Source organism: Larus michahellis, chromosome 1, assembly GCF_964199755.1.
Source record: "Larus michahellis chromosome 1, bLarMic1.1, whole genome shotgun sequence".
NCBI lineage: Eukaryota > Metazoa > Chordata > Aves > Charadriiformes > Laridae > Larus > Larus michahellis.
Genome location: NC_133896.1, coordinates 55,018,657 through 55,044,943, shown reverse-complemented (window position 1 = coordinate 55,044,943; position 26,287 = coordinate 55,018,657). Strand labels below are relative to the sequence as shown.

At 53.1% G+C, this 26,287-nt stretch overlaps 2 protein-coding genes across 3 annotated transcripts; both read right to left on the bottom strand.

The window, feature by feature from the left end:
- Positions 1-1,701: 1,701 nt before the first annotated feature.
- Positions 1,702-4,465, bottom strand: TNFRSF13C (TNF receptor superfamily member 13C). Its single transcript, XM_074572699.1, has 3 exons — positions 4,321-4,465; positions 3,596-3,832; positions 1,702-2,024 (listed from the first exon to the last, which is right to left on the bottom strand). The coding sequence occupies exons 1-3, from the start codon at positions 4,463-4,465 to the stop codon at positions 1,702-1,704; spliced, it is 705 nt and encodes a 234-aa protein (XP_074428800.1).
- A 13,711-nt stretch (positions 4,466-18,176) lies between these two features.
- CENPM (centromere protein M) lies at positions 18,177-25,875 on the bottom strand. 2 transcript variants are annotated; one of them, XM_074572697.1, is made up of 6 exons: positions 25,740-25,875; positions 25,232-25,311; positions 22,665-22,763; positions 21,545-21,624; positions 20,377-20,468; positions 18,177-19,622 (listed from the first exon to the last, which is right to left on the bottom strand). In XM_074572697.1, the coding sequence occupies exons 1-6, from the start codon at positions 25,794-25,796 to the stop codon at positions 19,497-19,499; spliced, it is 534 nt and encodes a 177-aa protein (XP_074428798.1). In that variant the 5' UTR covers positions 25,797-25,875; the 3' UTR covers positions 18,177-19,496. The 2 variants fall into 2 exon arrangements, with proteins under 2 accessions (XP_074428798.1, XP_074428799.1); XM_074572698.1 differs by lacking the exon at positions 20,377-20,468 and having other exon boundaries at positions 19,366-19,622; positions 25,740-25,863.
- Between the last annotated feature and the right edge of the window lie 412 nt (positions 25,876-26,287).

Genomic DNA, 26,287 nt, shown 5'->3' with positions numbered 1-26,287 from the left:
TGAGATGGGGAGCCATCCCATCCTGGGTCATGCGGAGCCTCAGCTGGATGAAGTCTCACCTCAACCAGTGTATTTAGGTCTGGGAGAGGAGTTGTGGCGAGGAATTTGGGCCTTGGCGCCTGTGGGACGGATGCTGTGAGTCTGGCTCCAGTGCCACAGCAGGGGAGAAGGGGGAGGGTCACACTTCGACAGCAGCATCTGGTTCTGCAGCCCCAGAAGACAGCTCAGGCTTGGGTGGAGGGTCACCTTCCTCTCATCAGAGGGATATCCCCCCTGCACAGTGCCACTGGGTGACCCTACCGTGAGCTGTGGCCCTCGGTGGTCATCGTCGCTTAGCAGCAGTGCTCTCACACTTTGCTTGGCCACCTTTGCTCAGTCCCAAAGCCTGACGGGTGAGGAGGCCACCTTGCAGAAGGAAGAGCTCACCCAGGCTGCCACCAAGATGGCACTTCGTGCAAATAACCCCCCCAAGGCACACCTAATTGCCTCACCACCCCATCTGGGGCCAGCGGTGTTTCTCACCCAAGCCATTGACCAGGCTCTGTTCAGCCAGGGGGATCAGCTGCTGTAATTACTTGAGAACAGCAATCTCACACTAACGAGTTCGTTTCTGAAGCAGAGCCCTTCCTGCACAATAAAGTCACTTGCGGGCGAGTGAGCAAGACCATCTAGAGAGAAATGCCTTGGACCAGCCCCGCCGGCCAGCTCTGGTACGCAGGCAAAGCCTTGAAGACACTCACATAAATTAAGTCATCCCGCCTACGCTCGCATCACTCCCTGCCTGGTTTTGCATGGCGTGGAAACATCCATCACCGGGAGCCCTGTCATCCCAAGTGACATGCAGTGTTTCTGCAGCCACTGTGAGCTGAAGTGACGGCTGTCTGGGGCTGCAATGACAAGCTCATGGAGCATCTCTAGACCAGCAGACTCCATTGCCTGCCCCTGGTCCTCCCTGACTTCAGTGATTATAGGTCAGAGTAAAGATGGATTTTTTTTCCTCCCTTGCTCCCTGCTCGGGAAGATGGACTACAGAGGGGGTTCCCACAACCGCTGGTGGATGCCTGCCACCACACGAGAGCGCCCAGAGGGAGGAGAGACCTGGATATTATGGCGTGCAGAAGAGGAGGGGGCAGGACTGTGAATGGAGCAGATGCTGGATGCGCCTTGCTCCATATGGCCTCAAGCCTCCTTTTATTGAGGTCAGTAGCAAAAATCGAGCTAATAGCAGCAGTGTGGGACTTAAACCTAATGTAACTCCCTCCTTCCCTCTCCATCTTCCCTTTCTCCCCCTCTTTCTGCTATTCCAGCCCTGTGTCCCCAAGAATTGCCCATCCGGCAGCAGACCCATCCTGGCACAACTGCAGCCTGGCAAATGGCACAGCAGCCCCCGCCATGCTCCAGCCTCACCAGCCACATCTCCTCTGCCTCCTCCCGATGGCATGGCTGCGGCAGCTGTCAGCAGTTCAGTGTAACTCGGCATGATCCACTTGGGCTTCCTCCAGCGCTTACTGGTGCAAGCTGGGACTCGGCGCAAGTGGGGAAAGTGGAAAAGGGCAGTGATCCTAGAAGGTCGATCTTGCTTGAGGCAAAACACAGTCCTCAGTCAGCTCATGTCCGTGCAAGGCTTTGCCTGACCCTGAGAACGGGCTCTGGGTGTCCACAGGGAGCATCCAGAGTGCTCCAACCCCGTTCTCCCCACCCTCAGGCTCTCTCCTCGCTGGAGCAGTTCTGGGTGGTTTTGGTGGTGACCAGGGCCGTGGCCCCCAGCTCGGTGGCGGGCAGTGGGAAGCTGTGGTTGCACTCCTCGTGCTGGGAGTACACGGCAGAGAGCAGGATGATGTCGCCGTCAGCATCGCCCTGGCAGCACGGCCTCCGCTTTGCCCCGGCTTTCCCAGGCGGCCCCGCCATCTTCAGGCCTCCATTACGATGCGGGCATGGGGCTGTGGCCAGCATGGCATCTCCCTCCGGCACGGCAGCGTCCTGGCAGCCTGGTTCAGGCAGGGGGCTGGCAGCATCCGTGTTTGCTGGGAGGGGGCAAGAAAAGGGGGTTATGGGGCTTACAAAGTGGGGCCAGGTGGGTCCCAGGGAGAGGATCCCACCCTTGGGGACACATGGGATGGGGGGGAAGACGGAGCTGGAGCAGGAGGAGCCCGCAAGGTCCCCACCACACCTCTCCTGCTGTAGAGCTCCTCCTGCTTACAACTAAAGGGGTTTACCCCCCCATCCCCAAAAAACAACAGGGAAAGGCAGAAACTTGCACTTGCACTTCAAGCCCTCTCGCTAAACCCTGCCAAAGGCAGAGGAGCCCGGCCCTCGGTGGCTTTGCCCTCCCCAACCGCCTCCCACTTAAAAATAGACTTGTTTACATGCTTCGAACACAGGCGTGCGCCGCCGGCCCCAAGCCTCCCGTGACTTTCCACACATCCAGTGGCACAGTGGTGGGCCTGCCCGGGTGCAGCCCAGAGGGACAGGGACCACGGCATGTGGCAGGGGAGGTGCCTCCGACGCTCTCCATCATGGCTGGACCTCTCTTGCCACTGGATTTCTCCCTCTGCTTTCATTCTTGGTATTTTTCCCAGGCGGGTGCGTCACAGGCTGTCACAGCTGCACTCGGTTTAGCAGAAAGGCCCCAGGTAATGTCCCCCCGGGTCTGAGTCACCCAGCCAGCACCGCTGGTGGCATGTGGGCAAGCCGGGGTGCGAGCACTGGCTGCCCCCGGCTCCGCCACCCCCCAAGGACACCCACCCGGGTGGTGGGGCGATGATGGGTGCCAGCATCCCCCAGGGAGCCATACCCCCTGCTGGGGGGTGGGGAAGGGTGAAACCAGGCGAGACCATTTCTGAGAAGAGTGGCCAGGGTTGAGTCAGCACCAGGGTGGGGGTCCCCGAGGGAGGAAGCGGCCACCTGGCCCCCGGCTGATGCCCCAACAAGATGCGCCATCACAGGGCACCACGGTCTCATCCCCTGGAAATACCCTGCCAGAAAAGGTTCAGCCCTGTCCCTTGCCCCCCAGCCCTATTTTTGATGCCTTTGGGGATGACCCTGTGTGGTGCTCTGGCATCCTGCCAACAGGGCTGGTCTTGGCAGCACTGGGGTCTTTGAGGCACACATTGGAGGGCACCGGGCATCCCAAATGGCAATGCCAGGCTGGGCAGTCAAGATGGGACTGCCATTTGTCCACCGCCATCCCTGCAGCCCCTGCTCCATCCATGGCCCTCCGGCTACTAGGGTAGAGGGACAGGCAACTTGCTGGTGGTCTGTTCCTGTCCCCCACGGAGAGGGTACGGTGCCAGTGGGTGCTTTAAGCAAGCGAAGGCACAGGGACACCTGGCAAAAGGTGGGAAAATTTAGCAGGGTCCTGCTGTGAGCCAGGTGCAGCTGTGGGCTTCCAGGGGACATAGGACACTGTCATGCAGGGGGCAGATCAGCTGCCCCAAAATGCCCTGGGGTGCCCACGGAACCGGGCGAGGTGGAGGAACTGTTGAGGTGGAGCTGGTCTCAACAAGGACGTGCCTTGGGGGAGCCAGCAGCAAGCAATTCCATCTGCCCTGGGAGCCTTAGGATGCTGAGACAGGGAGAGCAAGAGGTCCCCTACCTTTGGCCTCCTCATCCGCTGCCTTCCTCTTCCTCCTCTGCTTGCCCACCTTGCAGGCCAGGAAGCCCCAGAGGGCAGCCAGAGCTAGGATGAGCCCCACCACCGCTGGAACGCCGAAGATCAGGAGGGTGCTGGGCAGGTCCACCGATGGGAGAGTGGGCACCAGGGGGGAGGTGGGCGCCATGCGGGCAGGCTCTGCTGTGAGGTGAAACACCGTCAGTGTCAGGAGGAGGAGAGCTGGGGGAAGGGAAGGAGGGCAGCAGCATTTCCCATCCAGCCGTCGGCCTCAGGGCTGTGATGGCGGGGAAGGAGAGTGGCTCTTCATCACTACCCATCCACCACCCGCAACGAACCATTCCCATGCCTGGACCCTTGTCTCACCCACTGCTGTTCCTGGCTGGGGGGAGATGAGCGCATCCTGCTCTTCTCATGATACCCCTGGGGGTCATGGTCTTCTCATGGTCACCCGTGACCCCCACGCCAGGCTGGATCATCCGTCTTCTCCCCGTACTGCGTTCCCCTCACTGGAACTGGCCGCCCTCTTCCTCTCTCCTCCTCCTCCTCCTCCAGGTGAAGGCAGCGCTCCATTCTCCGTCACCACGTCCATCACCATACGCAGGAAAAGGTCCCCTCCACCCGCCCACCCCTGGTGTACCCCCAGCCCCCTTGGCCCACTACCACCCAGCCCCGGGGAGCTCGGTCCACGGCCGCCCTTGTCTCCTTACTTGCGTTCTCCTTGAACAAGTCGGAGCACTGGACACAGGACCTGGTCAGGAGATCGAAGCACTGGGAGGACAGGCAGGGGGAGGGAGCAGCAGCTTTTCCTGATGAGGACATGGCAGAGTGCAAGTGAGAGCCTGGCTCCCGCATGGCGTGGCGGCGAAGGGGCCGCCCGAGTGTGAAATCGCAGCGCCTCGGGGCCCGTGGCAGCGGGAGATACAGTCTGTCAAGCTGCGTCGTCTCCCTTGGGGCTTGCGATCGCTACGCTTGCCCTGGGGCGGATCTTCAACAGGGAGGAGGAGAGCAAGCGCCCAAGCCCTACCCCTGCCTGCCCGTGCAACGCGCCCTCAAACTACACTTCTCCTCCAAAATACGCTTCCGAAATCCTCACAGCCCCTGGTGTGTCCCAGCCATGCAGCAGCCCATCCATGCCCAGCGGCATGGTGCCCCAGCCCAACAGTGTCACCTCCTTGGCTCTCACCTTTCCCCAGCCAAACCATACGTCGCTTCCAGCCCAGGTTTGTCCCCCAGCCTGCACTCCCCCTTGCCGGCTGGCAAAAAGCCCCCTCGGCATTCTCCAGTGCCTACAGGATACTTTCCTGTGCCCAAGATCTTTACAAGACCCTGTTCCAAGGCCATGGATCTGGCTTGGAAAATGCAGAAAAGGGCTGGAGGAGAAAAGCATGCAAGGGTAGTGAGGTTTCCCCTTTTAAAAGCTGCCACTGCCCCCAGGACGCTGCCTGTTAGTGATTGCTGCACGGGCAGGCCGACTGGTGTGTGTCCTCCATCCCTACGATCCCACCCCCATGATGGTGCTCTCCAACACCTTGTTCTCTCCATCCTCTCCATCCCAGACCTAGACCTGTGTCAAGGACCCTCCCAGTCCCCTGGCACCGTGTCTCATTCTTCAGGGTTCAGATCTGGTTCTGCTCAATAACTGCCCAGGGCATGGGCAAAGCAGGTCACACCAAGGAAGTCCAGTCCCCATACACTTGTAAGGGACTAAAAAAACTCTTAATGGTTTTAGTTGTTCCTGATCGTGAGTAGGAGAAACCTTCTGCCACCAGCACCCATACGTCAAAGGTCGGTGCTTGAGATCTGAAGTGGATAAGTGATGGATTTCAGTGCTACACATGGCTCTTCTCTGTCCTTACCAAACAAAAGTCACATCCGCTTTTCCTTCACCCCGTAGGAAAGAAAGGGACCAGCCACAGTTGCTGGCTTGCTCTCAACTGAAGGAAGCAGCACAGGAGACTTGTCCTGGCCAGGAGAGACCTAATGGGGCTTTACTGCTGGAGTCTCCTGCTTGCAGCAGCTATGGCCTCCAAGCTCTTTCTAGCGAGGTCTCTGCCATTTGCTGTTCTGGAGGGGAGGGAGAGAAAAACCAAAGGACTCTTTGGCTTGAGGTGACAGAGTATCAGGTGTCCTTGCTGGGCAACTGAGCTCCTCTGAGACAGGCCAGAGGATCTGGTCCCTGGATGTTCCTGTCCCTCTCCAATGGCTTTTGGGCAAGCTGAGCCCACAGCTTCTGCAGCCCACCCCCTGAAGCCGCGGGCGGGATGCAGGCACCAAGTCCCTGCACTAGTCGCACCCCAAGCATGGCTCTCCAGCACCCCATGCCCCGCGGGGCAGGAGATGCGCTATGGTGGGGCCCTTCCAGCCCCTCAACCATGTCTCCCTCCCTGCTGGCAGCATCCCCGGAGGGTGGCTTGCACCAGGGCAGCACCAAAGCAGCCCCAGCACCATCTCAGTCCTCCCCGCCAGGCGCCGCTGGGCTCCGGGCGAGTGAAAGTCCCGACCAAAACTGGTCACTGCCTGCCGGTTCCACGCCTGCTGCAATTTCACTTCCCTTTCCAGCCGGTGTGCCCAGCCGCTCACTCCCTCACCCCTCGCACTGGTGCCTGGCTGCTGGGGAGCACCCTCGCTGTGCGGTGGGGATGGCCGTGCCAAGCCCAGGGAGGCTGCGGGCTCCCCCGAGGAGCTGCAAGAGCTCGGCCGTCATTCCCGCATCTATGACTCAGTTATTCCCCCTCTGTTCTTAGTCAAAGTAAAAATCCCCGAGTGAGCAGGGACACGCCAATCACTTCCCTCTCTTGGCACGGCCCCGAGCTCCGAAGCCACAAGCGGCACGGTCAGCTCGGCACCCTCCACCTCCATGCTTGCGCTGAACCGGCTGTGCTCACCCCTGCGCAGGTAGCTGCTGGGGGAGGACATCTCTCCATATCCCACCTCACCCAGCTCCCTGGATGGGTGATCATCTTGGATGCCCCGGGCAAGGAGCAGGGCTGTGGTGCAAGCCTGGGAGAAGGAGGGGCATGAGTCCAGCAGCTGGGTGCACTGGGAGCATCTTCAGGGGGTCAGAAAGCCCCAGCAGGGAGGGCTGAGGGGTCAGGAGAAAAGCTCAGGCTCACTCCAGGCCACATCTGAGCTCCACAGAGGAGAGGGCACGTAGACCGCTCACTGTCCCTGGCAGGCAGCTCGCAGAAGCATAAGGGTAGGGACTAGGGAGCAGACAACATCTTGCCTTGTGGGCTGGTGCCTTGCACGGGGGCAGAGGACCCCCACAAAAGAGCCAGTGCTCTGTCAGGACACCTGCCCCTGCAACACCTCACGGCTCCAAAGGCTTTGCTGTTCCTCCTGCCCTGGGGTATTTCTACCTGCTGATCCCCTTTTCCCAAAGGGGAACACTGCTGCATCATTCCTGTCTCGTCCTCCCCCCTGAAATCCACCCCACTCCCCAGGCTTCCCTCGGGTCAGTTGTCTCTCGGCGACCCCCAGCCCCTATTCCCCTGGGTCCCACCGTAGCACTGTCACCCTGCCCCTCTCCCTCCCCTCTCCTCTCCCTGCTTGGCTTAATGCGGGGGGGAGCCAGGGGGAAATGGGTCCTAGCATCTGCTGTACCACGCTTACAGATTAACTCTGTGACCCCTCCAGTCAAATATATGCACCAGGGAAAGCCCAAACCGAGGTACCTAGACGTTGCTTTTGACACAGAGGGCAAGGTTTACAATAGAGCTCAGGAGCTGATGGCTCCCATTTTGGTACCTGGAGTGAAAACCTGAAGCTGCGAATGCTTGGTGGGGAGTCCAGGGATGGCAGCCGTGATGTCCTCCTGCAAGTAACGTGCTCCCGGGTCCTGTTGCGTGGAAGGATGTTGCAGCCTCATCGTCGTGACTGATCTTACCCTATTCCCTCCCATTTTCTGAGCCCCCTTTTTATCCCCTTCTTCAGCTCTTTCACACTCCCTTCCCGGCCCGTCTGCTTCCTCCTGGTCCAAGAAAACAATGTTTGAATTCACACACAATAATGCTTACTCATGGAGAAAACCCCCGCTGACTTCCCCAGCGGCACTCGCACGTGTGCCTGCTCACCAGCACGGCCCAGGCTGCCCAGTCAGCTCCGGGCATCAGCCATCCCCCTCTCCATCTCCCTCTTCATCTCCCCCATCTTTGCCTCCCCTGCCCTTCGTAACGGCTGTTCACCGTTTTTGGAGCAGCAGAAGTTAAAGCTCGGTGAGTAGTTCGAACTCTCTGCATCTAAGAGTTGAATACGCTTGATAACAGCACAAATGCATAATTAAAGAGCAGAAAAAATGACTCACTGGATAAGGAAATGCGCTTTTCTTATCTCCTCTGCAGAGAAACGAAAGCCCCAGGAGCCTGGGACTCCGGCTAACTAAGTGCTTTTATTAAACAAATAAACCAGCAAAGATATCAAAGGAGCTATTTAAAAATTATATCTTAATCCTGGAGTCAGAGAGCTCGATTTCCAGTGCTGTTTGCTCCAACCGTGCACTGGGAAGACCAGCTTCGGCTGAGGTCAGCTGCTGGGATCCCTGCGGACAGCCCAGCAAGGGACAGGGCAGCGCCGGTGGTCCCAGAGGTGGGGAAGGACAGCATCATCCTGCGAGTGGTTGTGTACACTTGAGCGACTGGACTCGTGTGAGTGGTTCCTCTGGTGTCAGGGGTGGGTGAAGTGACTCACGCACGCGCTTGCAGAACCACCCGTAGCAGAAAATATCCACCGAAAGTTCACCTTGTGCTCGTGTGCACCGGAAACCCAAAAGCTTGTCGATCAGAGAAGCCGCGAGGTGTTTATCAAGCAGACCCAGTCACCTTGGGACAAATGTCTGACAGGATGCACCCAACGCCCCAGGAACACCTCGGCACAGCCCGATGTCTGCCCCACATCCAGATGGTGCCACTGGAAGGCTTTGGCTGGAGCCAACCCCCAAAGTACATTTGGCACCTGACGGCTGCGTCCCTTCCCAGTGCCTCTGCTCCAGCAGGTGGGAAGCACTCCCTCCTGAAAGGTCCCACTATGGCTCTTGGGAGCTGGTTTCTCAGAGCTCCAACACAAACCTTCTCCTTGGCATCCACCAGGGTGCCCCAGCACGGCCCAGACCCAACTTTGCTCTGCCTTCTCAAAGCCAGCCAGACTTAGGGACAAAACCTGGGAAGATTTTAGGAATAAGGTGGGAAAACAAAGGCTTCAAGAGATTCACCAACACCCTAAATCCAGACCTCTCCACGGGCACTCTGCTTCTCACCAAGGATTTTTATGGCACTGCTCAGCCACCTGTACCGGGAGTTTGGCGTGGGGCAGTGCCCTGGTGGCACCGGCTATGCTGAACATCGTTTGTCTCTTCCCCTTCTTGTTTAAAAGCCCCTGAGCTGTGCTTGTCCATGAAGTTAAGGAAAAATGAGCAAGTGTCCTTGGCTCCCTCTGCAAGGGGACATGGACCCCTGCAGGGGTAATACTGAGCACCCAAATTAGGCTTTTATAGTGGTGTGCCCTTGGAAGACCCCTCCAGGGTTGCAGAGGGAGGGTGGTGGGTCAGGACTGCCTGGGCTCAAGCTCCCTCTGCCCATTCCCCGTCCTTGCTCCAGAGAGCTCAAAAGGGACATGGCACCACTGAGGACATGAGGGAACACCCCCTCCCCAGTCCTGCCCTGGGGGACCTGAGCCTTTGACTTCCCCTGCCAGGAGCAGACTGTGGTGAGAGAGTGAGGGGTGTTTCCAGCTGGTGCGCTGGCTGCTCTTGCCACTCTGCAGAGCATGGTGGGACTCTCCCCAGACACTGCCTGGGCTTTCAGAAGCCCCTCCAATGTCATGAACAGCACACCATTGGCTGAGTCTGGCTCTGCTGCCTGGACCTTCCTGCGAGCAAATCCTGCTGCCTGCTCTGCCTGCGGCAGGGCTGGTGCCTCCATCCCCACCCTAAGGATGGGTGGGACCGCACGCTGATCCCCTTGGGTGGGTGGGTGGAGGCCAAGTGCCCCCCGAGCTTCGCCTGTGGCTGGTTAGGGACCATTCACGTGCCTTGGCAGGGCCAGGCAGCACCTCCAGCACCAAAACAGAAACAAATGGCTGAGGGCAATGCACTGCCGCACTACAGACCTCCAAGCAGGTGGGTTCAGCTGGTTCAGGCGTGCATACGCCGGGGCAGAAACCTCCCTGGGACAGCAGGCTGAACGCAGAAACCTCCGCCGGCACTTCCCACGAGGAGCCCCACTGCTGTGCGCTCGGGGCACGGAGTTCTCCAGCAGACAACTCCAGAGCCAAAAAATCAAAGCCTGCTGAAGGCGAGGGGCTGCCTCCCTTTGAGCCCCCACCCTTTGCAGCTTGTTCCAGCAGCAAGGGACAGGAAACCAGTTGGGGGCAGCCTGGAAGTCAAAACTAAACTAAGCAGCCCCGACTACATTTTGCATAGCGCTTCATTACAATGAACTGCTCGCAGCAGAGCTGCAGCTCCGGCTCACGCGCGGGAATGGTTTGGTGAATACATTTGAATAAGAAGGCAGCCTGAGAAAATAGGAAGGTGCTTGTGAGCTATTCCAACACAGAAGAAAGGATGCTTGTCCTGACCGCACTCATTTGTTGCAATTTACTCTGCTGCCTGCCCAACCACGCTTCTTCCCCATACACAAATAACGGCCCACCGACCTCCAGGACTTCAGCCCAGCCCTGGCACGGCTGCTCCACTGTCACGCTCCTCAGCATTGGCCACCAGAGCCATCCTAACAGAAATGCTCAAAACCAGCAGCGTGCCTGGATAACTTAAAGCACAGCTCAAACAGGGAACAGAACACACCAAAACACCCCCAAAAAATCCTGTGGCACCTGTAGATCGCCACTGCCTAAGCAGGAGTAAGAGTACAGGAGGCTGTATGGTTTCCAGTACTAACCACTGCTCCAGAAACGGGTCTCTCAAGCTGGCTTTTGTGACTCCCACATCCCACCACCCCAGACCCAGGCAGTGGTAGTAGGTGCAAGGCCACCCTCCCTCACCCCCACCGCTGGGGAGCTCCAGCTTTTCTGTTTGTCACCGCTGGATGACGCCCCGTGAGCAGCTGAGCGGAGGGAATACAGGGATTTTGACTGTAGGCTGCTTGGCCGGTCAGATGCCAAACTCAAGCTGGTTTCAGCCCCAGAGCACTGAGAGGGACTGCAGTGCTGCAGGAGGAACAAGTGGCACGTGTTTGGACATGAGTGCAGCCCCAAACCGGGATGAGAAGCAAGGAAGCGGGTTTCCACTGAGCCGAAGCAGGCCTTGTGGCCGGACGGCTGCCTCCGGCAGCGAGCTTGTCACCGCCGCACTGTCAGCTGCAAGGCTCCAGCTGACAGCTTCCCCTCTCCTCCCTCTCCAGCCAAAGCACCTCCGTGACAACAACGTTTCATTAGTCTGCGGTGGCATTGCCCCGCTTGCTAGTACCTCCATACCATTCTCCGGCTTCTCACAGACCTTCAGCTAGTGGTCTGGTGTAAAAAGTCTGGCTTAAATGCAGATTAACATGAAAAATTTCAATAGCCTCATTAAGGATGTGATGTAGGAGAGAGCTGACAGGATTTGGCCCACGACCCTCGTCTCCTGCCTGGCATCTGGGCACGGTCTTAGCCATCCTGCGAAAGCCCGGAGAAGCAACAGGGAAGCGATTCATCAGGTGGGGAAGGAGAGGAAGGGAAGGGTGACAGGCTGCTGCGGATGTAGAGCTGGGGAGGTGCAGAGGGACTGCCAACAGCCCTGTGCCCCGCTCACCCCCAGCCCCCAAGGGACCTGTGGGCAAAGTCCATCGATTCCCTTTCAAAGGGAGGGTCCCCCCCCCAGCTCGCAGGGGCTCCCCCTGTAACAGCCCCACTGGGTTCTGAGCCTTCGGGGCCTTAAAGGCTGAAGAAGAATGAGTTGCACCAACACAGGCTGACACGGGAAAGCAGATGCTGGGGAGGGTGAGCAGTACTGCCGAGGCAGGCAGACATAATCACCCCCTCCAAGATCCCTTTCCCCATTTCCCATCTCAGTGAGAGCACCCACAGGGGAGGTCCTGCCCTCTGTCACAGTCCACCGGCAAGGCTGCTCATCCGCCCCTGGGGAACGTCTCCTGGCCACCACAGCTCCCTGTCTCACACTTGCCTTCCCCCTCCACGCTGCACCCACAGAGCCGTGGAGGGCTGGACCACTGGAGGACGCAGGCAGGCTTCCGAGGGACCATGCAGCAATGTAGCATCTCCCATCACCCAACCTAAAAATGCACATTAGAGGCTGAGGGCAGATACAGCTTTATACCCCCTAATAATCTTGTCTCTAAGCTAGATAACTAGGACTGTAAGTCCCTGGTGATAATCACAGACACCGTGCCTGCAAGCTCTCCCCCGGACCATTCATTTAGCTTGATGATGCTTTAAGGAGACATCTAATGAGGATAATCTGATTCAAATCCCCTCTGCTTTTGGGCAGCAGAGCAATTCAGTCCCCCTCAAACTCCTTCTTCCTCCATGACTGTCTTTATTTCCCCTTCTCATATGAATCACTCTGGGGTTTCCTTTGCTTTTTGCATTACTATTTTGATTCTTTGATATGACCACTGCAATCAAGATTCACTCCCTTTAGAACCTAATTAGCATGAAATCAGACTCGCTTTTTACTCATAGTCTCATGGTAATAGGATGCTGGCCTATGCTTCAGCTCTCACTTCGGGTGCAAGGAACATTGCAGCCTGCTTAAAAAATTCCCTGTTTACCTGATTCAATCAGAACCACTTACGGGAGATCCGCACACACTTCAAGCTTGGCAAGAGAGTCAAGCTTTGGGAAGGAGGGGGGAAGGTCTCAATCACACTCAGCTTGCAGCGCAGAGCAGATGGCGAACATACCGACTATATAATTTATAGGACACCATCACTATGTATTAGTCCCATGCAGTGGCTGAGCTCAGCCAAACCACAGCTCGTACACACGCAGAGGGGACTCGTGCAGGTGATGCGCCACGTGCAACCTGGGCAAGAGGGAAGAGCCAGGTTCTGGAGAAAGCACACGCTTCACGTTTCATCTCCTTTGTAGCTCAGAGTAGAGGACGCGGTTGCAGCAGCCCTCAACCCAGAGGGGTTTTCTCTTCCCCACGGGCCAGGCAAACACTTCCCAGCCCTCAAACTTGTGTTCGAACTAGGTCAGTATTATGCAACATCTGCACGCAAGCAGCTCCCGTTCTCTTCCCTGGGAGCAGCTCACTTGCAGAGGCAGAATGGATGCCAGGGTAGCCCAAGGCCAAGTGTTGGGGTTTGTTTGCACTTCTTCAGGGCCACTGTGCCACGCCAGCACAGCCTGACGTGCAGCTTGTTGGGGGTCACGAAGCCCAAGGGGGATGTGCACCACCACAGCAGCTCTATTTCCACAGTGCCTAAGCCTCCCTGCCCTTGCTTTTCACCCGGACGCACACACCCGTGGCTCAGCACAGCCAAGCAGGGATGCTGGGGATGTGTGGGGGACCTGTTGGTGAGGAGAACTGCTCATGACGGCCAGCTTGGGTTATAACAGAGGAGCAACAGGATGGAAAAGATCAAAAGAGAACACCAGGTAGCAAAAACACTCCCTACAGAGCAAGGTGAAGGCAGCTCCAGTCCTGTCTATAAGTTAGCAGAGCTTTCAGCCCTTCTCTGCATGGCTAAAAAGGAGCCCTGGAAAAAAGCGTGCAAGACCGAGCCTTTAAAGGTGCCCAGTGTGCAAGCACAGAGTGACACCACTATCCTAGGACTTCCCCAACTCCAATGCCTTTGATCCTCTGCTGCTCGGCATAACAGCGCAAGGCACTGAGTCACCCCTCAGTCCCACAGAGGAATGAGGATTAATTAGTTGACGCTGGCACATTGCTTTGAAGAGAGGTGCTCCACTGCAGCACGAGCCACAGGTTGTTATATACTGAGCCGAGTCAAATGCAGCCCAGGCTTCATATCTGTAATCTCTGGAAGAGCAAGAAAAGGAAACATAGCAGTGGTGGGGAAAAAAAATAATAAACAAAAATGTCCACACTGGGGCAATGCCAACACTCCTGTCAAACCTAGGAGAGCAGCCAGCACAGAGGTTCAGGAGAGCTTTGAGCTGACCAGTGCAGACAGCAATGGTGCCTCAAGGACTGCAGACCCTCAGTAAACACGCAAGGTGTTTCGTCAACCTGAGCACTGCGACTGCATAGCCAGGAGGGCAGGAGCAAGGCAGGCCCAGTAGCAGCATGGCACCATCACCCTGTCACTACAGGGTGGGCACACGCTAGGACTGGAGAACTTCCATCGGAAGACAGGAAAGAAAAATACTCCAAGCTGCCAGAAAATGGGGGAAGCCCCCTCAGTGTGCTTAATGCTAGCTGGGCTTTTTAGATCTTTCCAAGTGCTCACGAGTGTGCCTCTGTCCCCTGCATGCGGACTGCTCTGGAGCATGGGTGCTTCAGCTGGCCCTGGCACAGCTTGTTGTAGTGCCAAGAGGGTGGCAGGATCCAAATGACAAAGCAGCCTCTGTGCATCAAGGCCAGGTTTCCCAAGGGGAGGTGGCTTCTCTCTTTGTTTTTGTCCTCACCCCACCTCAGTGCTCCTTCCCGTGACGTGCAGAGCCCCCGGGGCTCTCGCACCCAGCCCGCAGCTGCACCTGGGCTGGCGGCGGGGAGGCAGCCTGCGTGTATGTAAAACACAGGCTTCTCTTTCACACACCACTGACTTCCCTCGGCAAAGGAGGTGGCGGGGCGGGGGGACGGTCACGGCGCCTTTCGTGGCTCCTCGCAGAACACCCCACTGCACGGCGAGCTCAGAGGGGATGAGGGTTGTCAGCATTGCGGCACATGTCAGCTCCAGCAGAAAGAGCCCCCAGCAAGGGAAACGTGGCCCAGCATGGGCCGGGAGCCCGCGCTACTCAGCTGCCAAGGAGTCCGAACAAGTCACATCACTCCTGAGTCCCTTGTGCCCATCCTCTCTTGCGCACCGGTTCTTCACAGCCAAGACGGCCCCTCCTGCACAGAGCCAACCCGAGGGGACACCATCCTGTCTAGTATTGCCGCGCCGTATTAATATTTAACAGTGAGGAACAGATCCAGAGACTTTGATTTCTCCCACTGGCCAATTCAAGGATAATTGTACTGAGCGGGGAATTTCAGCATTTCAAAGTGTGGTTTTGTTCCAGTTCACAACAAAACCCAACCATGTTGCAATGCCTTATGAGAAGGAACACAGCCCAGTTTCAGGCAGCCTCCCTGCCTGCAGCATACTCAGGCACGTAAGGACCACAAAACACGGCCAATCTCAGGAGGCGCCTGGCAAGCAGGTCCCACCAAACCCTCCTCCCCCAGAACTTAGGTAAAAATCAACCTCTACTAATTAGGGAAAAATGGTTTCTTCTGAATGTTTCCACCCAATTCCAGATTTGTGACCCCAAAACAATGTCAATTCGCCCTCATCACTCCCCTCCAGTGGGGGCAGCTCCTGCTGTAGAGGCAGAGCAAGCAAGGCACAGTGAATTTTAACACACATGCCCAGGGTCATGCAAGGAATCAGCCACAGAGGCGAAACGAGCCCAGTGTTTCTGGCTCCCAGCTCTGGGCTGTGCCAGCTATTGCTTTCTCTTGCATATAAATCACTTTTCCCCACTAGTGAAGGACAGCTGGTCACTGAATGGAAAGTGGCAGTTGTTCAGCAGCCCACAGCGACACTGCACACCAGCTCAGGGTGGGAAGTGGAGAACACTCAGCACGCAGAGAAGAGACTGCCAGGGGATCTGGGCCAGTTGAATGGAGAGAGAGCAGCTGGAATCCAGCCAAAGCAAAGCCCAGTGCTCCTGCAAAATCAAGACAAGTTAGAAGCCCCACAGAAGAAAGAGCCCCCCTTGCTTTTGCCAGCAGAGCAGGTACCTCTGCCATGACTCTGCAGGTCAGCTCTAGGCAGCAGAGCAGAGGAATCCCTTCTGTCCACCGCTGCTGTGGACAGTGGTCATGATGAGAGCTACCAAGCAGTTCTTAACAGCGTGACCACAGCTGCTGAGCAGCACTGCTGACCTAACCCAGCCAAGTCCCTTCAAACTACAGGTTTTATCAAGCAGAGGCATCCAGTTTTAAACAGTCCCCAAAGCAAATATTAGTGGTGGCCTTGAATCTAAACCTCTACCACGAGTTTCAAGGTTTGGAGTGACAGATAAAATCCCAGGGCTGGATTTCTCTCTGATCTTTGTTTGAGGACAGAGAGATCTTTTACTATAGGCACCATATCAGTACCCTGACTTTCTCTCCTGTTACTAAAGACCAAGCAGATCACGTCTTACCACGCCTAAAAGTTGGTCTGATTTAACAGCTGGTGTGGCAAAGCCAACAAAAAAAAAACCCCTTCGTTTGGAAAACCTGGGCTAGCAGAGAGCTACAATCCCAACAAGTAATGCCAACCAAACTGATTTGTGCTGAAACGTCTCACAGACCACCTCCATGAGCTGCTCGGCTAGCTAGATACAAAAATCTTTTTCAAGTGACTGGACTGAAGGCAAAATCCTGTGGGTCAACCTGCCATAGCAGAAGAGACCCCCTTTACAGCCTCATTCAGTTCCACCCAAAAAAACCCAAAACCACACACAGGACCAAGCCTATGCCAGTGCAACTGGTGCAAGGTCTTCTAGACAAATTAAACTGCTTTTACACTAATTTTGCTGACATAGCTGACAAACAAAAACACGTCCACAAACTGAAACAGTCAAACTAGCAGTGCTCACGGGTACTTTTGCCAGAGAGGGGGGGATTTCTCTTTGTAAGTCTCCACAGGGAGAGGGAACTGAGGCAACAGCGAGAGGAAGAGAAAGTATGTAACTCCAAAATATTTCTGTTAGTCTAGATTTCAGCCAGCTTGGCAAGCTCTTTCACAATGTTTGAACACAACAGAACCTGAGTCACTAGCCTTAATTCAGCTTCAGGCCTTCCATGCCTCTGATCCCAATCCAAGTACTACTTTCACAAGACCTTTATCAAACATTAGCCCTGGCTACTCCATCCAGATGAAAGATATCCTCAGCTGCCTTGTCTTCTCTGGTAGGGGCAGTGTTATGGCCTGTCTAAACTAATAGCTGACAGTTCCTAGAGGTATTTACATAGTTGAAGCTGTAGCTTTAGATGTGTCCCAACTACTTTTGGTTGTAAAACATGATGGACCTGAGACACAGTGTCATATTCTTAGATACGCTCCACTTCCCCTGCCAGTTCTAGTAAAGACTTTTTCCTAAGAGTAAGAAAAATATTTGCCCCAAGGTGAAGCGAGATGCTGCTCTTAAGGAACTAGATTTTATTTTGTACCAGCTGGGATTCGGCCACCTGTAGGAAGTACAAACAGCATTTTTCTTTGAAAGTAGTAGAAGGAAAGAAATACCACATCTGAAACACAGCAGTGGAAAAAACCCTATGGTTGAAGGTGCAGGAATGGACAGTAGCACGTGTGGGTTGCTACAAAGCATTCTGGGTGAACCAAAGAAAGTTTCGTTTTCACCAGTTAAGAAAGCGCAGCGAAATTACTCTTGAGGCCAAAGGGATTTTACCCGAGTCCAATAGTTATGAGAGGCAACTGGAGAGCGACTTAGGAGACGGAAGAGTCTCCTTACCTTACAGCGGTTGCGGAGGATACGAAAGACTGGCTCATTTCATGCCGCAGCCCTTCCTTCCCTCCCCCAAACTGCACCTGCACATCACGAGCAAATCGAAACCAGTCTATTCTAAACCGTGGTCTCATTTATTTTCAGGGTCCCAAAGCGAGAGCGAGGCTGAGACAGCATAACCAACTGAGAAACTTGTTTCTCAGCATGATTGCTCCTCTCTGGTGGCAAAGCCCTGGCTAGTACCTTCAGGATCACAAAACTAGCTGAAAGTAGGACAGGCCCATTAAGCTCCCAATCCTTCTTACACAGCCATAAGAGTTTGCGCATGTCTTTCTCCTTTGGGTTTTAGCCAGAGTCCAGCCCTTTTGGGCACCATAACACAGCTGAATGGTTTAGCTCCTTTTGTTCCAGCCAACAAACAACCTAGCCCTCCCCTGCCAGCAACAATACAACTGGAGCTAGGATTTGTGTGTCCTCTGAGCAAGGATACAGGCTTTGTGCCTTGCTGAGCTGTCTTCGCAAGGACTGCCAATGCTCACAGATGATTAAGCCTGCAGTGCTGCTTTCTGCTTTTTCCTGCTCACAGACAGATGTCAGAAACAAGCTAAGCGAAACAGCACACGCAGCTAGAGCTCTGCACCTAGGAACATTAAAGCAGACTATTAGGGATTAAATAAATTAAACCAGAGGGGAGCTTAACACATTCTCTCTAGGCTTCATTTCTACCTGGCATGCAATTCTGGGTAAGAAATATCCCAGTCTTTCAAGAAACGCTGTATTTTGGCAGTACACAGGAAGGAGTGTATTTGGAAAGCTTTTGCCACCACCACGTGGCTGAAACCGTGACTGCAACCCACCAACTAACTGGAAGTTCAAACTGCCAGCAAGGACCAGTCTCACCGCCAGGGCAAACTGGGACAAGTGTCTGTAGGTTTTAGAGCCCAAAGCACATACCTAATCAAAGAGCATACAACTAATTATTAAATATTATACATTTTATTAACTTAGAACTCCAAAACACACAATTGACTTGCAGTTAAGAATAAGGCATGAATTACTGCTGATAGAAACCTAACAGTTAAGGGATTATACACAGCATATGCCCACCTTGCAAGAGACAACACGTGTTTTCTGTATGCTGCTATAGTCCAGTCTGCTGTTTCATCTCTGATCAGCTCTGGAGTGCAGAGCCTCAGCCCTACGGATGCTGGAGGGACAAGTGCACTCCTGCAGCTCTGTGGAACTGAGCTGCACAATTTACAGAGGCTTACTGGAGGCCAGCAAAGTCACTTAATCTTAGATTTGTCTCTTGGAGAGCATGAGAGAGAGAAAAGCTGTTCTGTGGCTCTTTACTTTGAGAACAAAGATTGATTTCCACTAGCAGCTGCATGTTTCTCCTCCTGTGGTCTGCCTGCCATGGCTGTAATGCACTAAGTGCTGCTACACTGTCAGTTACAGCCCTTTCACCTCTTCATTTCCTGACTCAGAGAAGGTTTGACCTCTCTGGAGAATTATTTCTTGGTCTGCAGGGACTAACTTGCAGCAGAGCAGTCCACAGCTGCCAAATCACAAGCAAAGAATAGAGTTGCTCATTATCCTAGGCTTGAGAGATGGAGTCTTTTTGTTTAAAGATCTAAGAGACAGCTAAAGTGATAGATTACCTTTTTTAGTCTCTTCCTCCCCAATTAGGTACTAGGCATGGAAATACTGAGCCCTTCACTGGGCAGATGCTCACACAGCTGGATCATTAACTGCCAATTGCAGCCTATCTAGAAGCTGCAGGACAGCCTTCCTTCCCCATTATTCTCTTGGTGGGGAGATAAAACCTGCCCGTGAGGTTTCACATTAGTCCAAGGTGCTACATTTCAATCGAAAGGAAGTAGGAACCTGATGCCTCTTCTCTAGTACTTCGGGGACATTGAAACTAAGAAACTCAACCATGACACGCAGCGTTTGTGATAGTGACCTGTTCTCCTGATATTTTCTCAGTAAAACACATGGCTCCTGGCCACTGGCAAAGTGGGTGAAACTCAAACTTGATCATGTAATGGGATTCAGACGTAGTAATATATAGGAATCCCCAATTCAAACTGCCCTCCCTCCAGTACCTACACCTTATCAACTGAACAGGAATCAAACTTTTCTTGAGAGATTAGCAACTAGGAACAGCTCTGGATGAATGGTCATAATAAGTCAGGCAAAAAAGCTTCCCAATGTGATTCCAACCACAGCAGCTTGAATGCCTGAAGTGAAAAAAAACCCCAAAAAACGATGAATCTGGCTGAATTCTCACAATGAGAAGCTAGTCATCAGCAGAGCTCCTCATCAGTGTGCCAAAGGACAAGGCAGAAACTCCTGGTATGTGACCAGCACAGATCTGTAACATCCGGAGAAGTCGCTGAGCGGTGGCAACTCGTACGCCTTCCAACTGAAAACAAAAATGGAAAAATTATTTAACCAATAGAAAAGAAGAAAAGCAGTGCTTAGCTGCAATAAAAGAAAGAACTGGAACCAGCATTAAGTATGGTTCAGATCTGCTAGCTACAGAAATTCCCAGAGAGGCCTGTTTATTCCCCTAATGTTAGGGAAGGTACAGTGCTGTCAGCTGAAAACCCTGAAGGGCTTGCCAAAGGCACAAATATTACCTGCTGGTAGGGAAGCAGTCTCTGAGGGTGGAATGATGAGTACACAGAAAAGTGAAGTGTAGTGCCACTGAATGCCAAACTCTCCCTCCAGCTTTTCAGACCAAGCAGGTAATTGGAAAGAGTGGTATATCAGATGGCAAAACAGCCTGCGAAGCAACAAAGCCTGGCTAAGAGGAAGCATAACGTGGGCAAGAGAGTCACGTGACAAATAACAGCTCAGGGGCTCCCGGGACGAGAAAACGCCTGAAGGAACAAGTGTATCAAGACTTTGCATATCAGAGAAGCCTTTGTTAATTTAGACTTGGGTTCCTGAGGCTTTGAAGTAGCACAGGAAGGAGCAAGTAATTGAGAAGACTCTTTTCAAGGACAGTCAGACTCCTGTACCTCTGCTGTTCTTGTAGAAAGAGTCTGGTCCCCGACACTTATGCAAGACAGTAGCGCATGTACATATATTTGTTGCTAAACGTAACAATGTTCCCAAGGATCAGGGAGCAATGGAATTCACAAATTCCTTCAGACACCAAACAAGCTCCTTACCTCCAGCTCACAGAATAGCACAGGACTGCAGTAGACTTCTCCCAGTTTCCAGATGGCATTCATGTCTACACTGCAGTAATTCACCCTGCCAACTACAGAAAAAGTTTTCCTACATTACAAGCCCCATAATCAACATTCAGTGAAGAAAAGAACCAGGAAATTCCACATCCACTAAACAATCCAGAGCTAATTTTGAGAGCACCATAGAAGGTAAGGCAACAGCGAGCAGTACAAACAGAATGGTACAAGATTCGCAACAGAATTAGCACAGAAGTCATTCATAATACTGACAGCAGGAAAAATATCGCCACGTTACTGAATACTGTAACATTAACATTCTGGTTAAGGGATCAGTACACTATCATCAGGGGCAGAATCTTCTACTCATTAATAAGAAACCCTTCTGGCTCATGTGATATCACAGGGTGATATCTCCAAGGACTTCACTCCTATCAGGAGAGCCATAGCACAAGACAACGCAGAGACCCTTTTTCACCCCAGAATTAGGCTACCTGACCCTCAAATTCCAGGCATGCAGCACCTCTGTTCCAACACTGAGCAGTATAGGCTGGCCCCTCCAGTCCCTCAGAGCTAAACTAGGGAGGGTATGCAGGAAAGCACCCTGTCTGCTTTTGGAGAGGTGGTGGAGGGGGAGGAAGAGAGATTAAAGGCACAACTGAGCCAGACAGCACGCAGCAGGGATACCAGTCTTGTATTAAAACTATACTTAATAGTTTAGTAGCTCATCCATTTAGATTCACTTTATTACCAGAGTATCATATGCTCCTCACTGCTCATTAAGATTATCATTAAGACAGATCTGCAAGAGCAGATATAACAGACTTCTGCAGTGACACAAGAAAATAAAAATATTAAAAAAAAAAATCAGTGACACAAATCATATCGAGGGATTAGGGACAGAGAAGAGAGGTCTGACTGGCAAAAACAGAAAGAAGAGAGCAAGTGAGCATGAGAGAAGAGAACCATGTTTTATCTATGAAAACCATTAAAAAAGGGAGATGAGTTCAGATATAATTTAAACAAGGCTTTTGACAAAGCCGCTGGTTTCCTTTGTTTCATTTCAGGTTAAGTCACTGCCCTGTTTTAAGGAACATAACAGTGAGTTGTGCTGCTCAGAGAGGAGGAAGAGTGCAGATGCCATACGTACCCCCAGTGACAAGAAAGCACACTTTCCCCAGGAAGAAGCTGGCATCCACATGAGCTAGGGAAGCTTCGACATTCTTCAAGCTGTCAGAAAAGCACAGACAATCCAGTTGGACAGGGAGGTAAAGGGAGTACAGCATAAGAACAAAGGGAATAACTTTCAGAAGCACAATTAGAAAACCAATGATGTTAACATCTGCTGATCTGTGAGCCAGCGGAGTTATGCTCTATGCTAAAAGCATGGCAGCAGAGACCTCTGCAATACCCACAGCTGTTTAATAATCCATAACATATCCTTTCTACCCAAGACTCAACAGTTAGACTTAGTTTGAACGGTGTCCTCCATGATTTGTGGACACTAAGCATCCGAATTCATTAACATCCAATGAGACTTCAGCACTACTTTGGCTCTTTCAGAAGAACTAGCCCACGCATTTCTGCGGCACCATCTGTCCTGTAAGTATGCAGCTGGCCCTGTCATTTTTGGTAAATGAGAGCCCAGGATCATCAGTCACAAGTTAAGTAAAGTAATAAAATGCTGACTTTTGTGCCTTAGCAAGTCTTTACTTATGGCCTGGGGACACAAATATAATTTCTACAAAGATGAGCACAAGATGAGAGAAAAGGGATCAGTCCCTGTAGACCTTTCTCTTTTGCCTAGAGACATCCATAGTGCTGATCCCACTTGACCAGCAGTATCAGTGAACTGGGGACACAGATGCAGCGACTGGCTGGTTATTAGGTAGCGCTACCCAACACGCATCAGCCAACTGCATATTACAGAACTTAACAGCACCACCATCGTTTCCATCTAATTTTACAGACAGCGTCTTTCCAAAGCTCAGTTCAAATCATCCCATGTCTGGATTCAAGAATAAATTCTGCCTTTTCTGCTATGGCAACTTAGTGCGCAACAAGCATGTTATTGGACACAGCGGTTCAGTCCTAATCCATCGCTGGAGGCCAGAAAACCACTGTATATATTACTGAGCTGTGCCACCACAGCAAGCCTTGGGTTTGAAGTCCACTATTCAGCAATTCTGACACAGTAAAAATGTAGATTTAGCCATCAATCCAAGAAAAAAATATCAGTTTCCCCTCTCATATTTTTACCCTTCTTTTACCTGCATTTGCTCTTGATGTCAATCATGAACACAATCATATCTATCCTGGGCCGAAGGTGATCCCTCTCTGAAGGTAAGGGGAGGGATGTAGTAAGGTGACTGAAAGATAATAAATTTGCCAGTTTAACGAAATAGCTTGGCAAGGCAGTATCCGCCTAACCATAACCACATAACCATTGCAGTTCATCATGTAGCAAGTTACCAGGAAGCTGGCTAAATACTAAACATGTAGGCACTGAAGAGACTGTTATTCTTTAAGTGGTATTATCCTATCTTAAGCCTACTCATAGCTGACGACAGCCACAATGATACTTGCTAGAAAATATCGTTTATAATGGGAAGCTTCTTAGAGCACAACAGGACTCGCAGAAACATTTTCCCTGCACAGTTCTGTAGGACAGTCATTTTATTCAATTGTTAAGAAGAGTCCTTTCTAACAAACTGAACCCCAGTGCTTTACTGGTATATTTTGCTGCCAAGCTTCAGCTAAAATGCATCAATGCTTTCCTGTCACGTTTCAGAGATAACGTTCATCTGCTCACGCAGGAATGGCTACCTTTCTCAGGTGTCCATGTTACAGAAAATTGTGTTGTATTCACGAAACCTTAAACCAGAAGTTTATCACTAGTATAACTTTATAGATGAAGTTATAGCTCAGAAAGAGCTTCTATTATACCATTACCTCCCTTTTTATCCCTTTCACTGTGTCAGGAGTTACTAGATTAGTTCAGGTGTCCTCCTCCTACACAATACCACCACTGCTGATACAGCTGTTGGAAGAATTACAGGGTAGGGATTTTTGTGACTCTTCCCAGTACCAAAAAAAAAAAAAAAGGGGGTGGGGGGGGCGCTTCAATAGTGCGTATCTGGGCCTTCCACAGGGAAGAATACTATTAGCACTGTATTTTTGGAAGATGACTTGACAGATAGATTGGACAAATAGAAGTCCCAGAATTTCAGTCTCTCTCACAATACACTTCCTCTCTGGAAGCCAAGAGAGAAACACTGATTTTGCTAGAAGGAATATTCCCCAAGGAGACCAATTAAATCTTAAGGACTTAAGTTTTCCCCAAGCCACAGATCACGGTACGCATTCCCTTCTATTAGTCATATGCAGTTTGCAGTTTTGTCTGCCAGTTTCCAAATAAAGGTGTTTTGTTTCCTATAAATAAGGAAGGTATGTTTTAACAAAAACATTCAGAAACTAACAGAAGATATGAGTAAAGTGTCTTGAAAAACACATTGCAATACAAACAAGCTTATAAATTTAAATTGAAAGCTGTGGTAAAAGGAAGGTATCAGATCTCATGGCGGGAGGGTGGGGGGTGAGGGAGAACAGAACAACCAACAAAACCAAACCAAAACCCTCCATGGTTTAAATACAGTTGAATTCCAAATCAACATTGCTAGATGATGTCAGTGGCCTCCGCCTCCAGATATGCGCTTCAGAAGCCTTTTCTTCCTAGTAGTAAGAGACATAAAAAGCCCCAGCCCTGCAATTCTTCTCCCAACAGCTGTATCTGGCAGGTAGACTTTCCAGACAAGATGCCATATTTCTTTGTAACGTGTATAATCCCAAAGCAACACAGTGGAAAAAAACTGTCATGGACTTCTGCTTCCCCAGTGATACTAGCGAAGGGACTTATCTTGCTCTGTAATATGAGCATAAGTTTCGACACCTTTGTGTAGTTACCCAGCTGTAGTATCAGGAGCCATCTAGTTATGGCACTCCAAAGCTCAGCAAAGGCTGCAGGATTTGCATAGAAAATTAGGTAATTAATTTAGTATTAGTTAGCACACACATCCAAGATGCCATGATCAGAGCAGTACAGTTGCTCTAACTGGCTAGCAGAACATTAGCTCGGGTTTGCCTTTACTGCATAGCCTTGAATTACAGCAGTGAAATAACACAAACACCTTCTGAAGAGCTGACTAAACTAATTTGGTCTTGGCAAGAGAGCTGTCAAGGACATTATATCATAACAAATTAGTTAATCAAGCTTTTAAAACAGGACTTGTCAGGCAGCTACGGTTAAAATCCCAAATGCATCTTAATATCTTGAGGAGGAAAAGCACGTGCACGCATACAAACCAGGGCACCAAAAGTAATGGACATCTTTCAGGAAAACTTGTTTGCTTTCAAGTAGTTGCCAGCATTGTACTTGTCCCAATTTGTCCTAAGATGTTTAATTCCTGTATATGTCTGTCTCCCAGGAGAAAAAAAAATAATAAATCTGTGTTCCTCTCATACCCTTACAATTTATTAATCAAACACCTGTGCGACATGCGAAGGGCAATGGTATGTGCAACGAACACGATGGAGGTGAGAATTATTTCCATCCCCGTCTCTAAACACGCCCAAACCGCTTGCCCTGAAGACAGCGTTTTGCCTTCTGCAGCCGCCGGTCACATCTGTGCAGGGGTGCCCTCTAGCGCTCACAGGAGCAAGTTCTTCCTCGGAAGGGAATACCCTGCCCTTCCACCCACCGCCGCTTGGGCAGAGCCCCTGTACGACCCCGCCACGGGCCTGCGGCCGGGGGCGGCGCGTCCCCCTCCCCGCCACTCACATACTGATCGTGAAGCTCTTCTTCTCTCGGAGCATCGCCTCCGCCAGCTGCCGCTGGAGGCCTTCGTCCGAACACACCAGCTGCGCGGACAGGAGAGGGAAAAGCACGGTCAGAGGCCGCCCGGGAGGCGGGGCCCAGCCGGGGGCAGCTCCGGACCCCGCTGCCCCCCGCCGCGACGGGGACCCGGGAACCACCGCCGAGGTGGGGGGAAGGGAGGAGGGTGGCCAGACCCAGGGGCTACATGTGAATATCGCAGCCAGGCGGCCTATCCCCGCGGCGCGGCCGTTGCCGCTGAGGCACGGCCGTTGCCGCTGAGGCACGGCCGTTGCCGCTGAGGCACGGCCGTTGCCGCTGAGGCACGGCCGTTGCCGCTGAGGCACGGCCGTTGCCGCTGAGGCACGGCCGTTGCCGCGGTGGCGGAGGGCGCGGGCCAGGCGGCCACCGACCGCACGGCCGGGACCCGGGATGGCGGGGGCGAGGGGCGGCGGGGTGCCGCCGCCGGACCTACCAGGACGGCGACGGAGTTGAGCTCCGGGAGCTTGTCAAAGGGCCGCACCACCGCCATGTCCGCAGGAGACAGCGCCGCCTGCCCGCCCGCCGGGATTCAAACTGCCGCCTCGCCCCGCGTCGCGCCGGCGCAGCGCGTTCGGGGGGGCGAGGCCTGAGGAGAGGGGCGGGCCCGGGGCGGGCGCGGAGCGGGGCGGGCCCGGGGCGGGCGCGGAGCGGGGCGGGCCCGGAGCGGGCGGGCGGGCGGGGGCGCTCCAGGGCCTGGCACGGCGCTCGGGGAGGAGCGCGGCTTGGACTCTGCACTGGCCAAACCGCGGTACCGGTGGCCATTCACAGCAAATCTCTGCGCAGCAGCCGTGCTCCTGCGACACCCCCGCGTCCCGGGGGTCAGTCGGGCCGGAGGCACTTAACGGCAGCGCCGGACGGTGCCTGAGGGTTTCACAGGCCTGTGCGAGGGGCAGGACGGTGGCCGCATCTCGGCCTCCCAGGAGTATCATGGACAGCCCTAAGCTGCCGAGAAGCAAAGTCCTGGTGTCCAGGGTTGGGCAG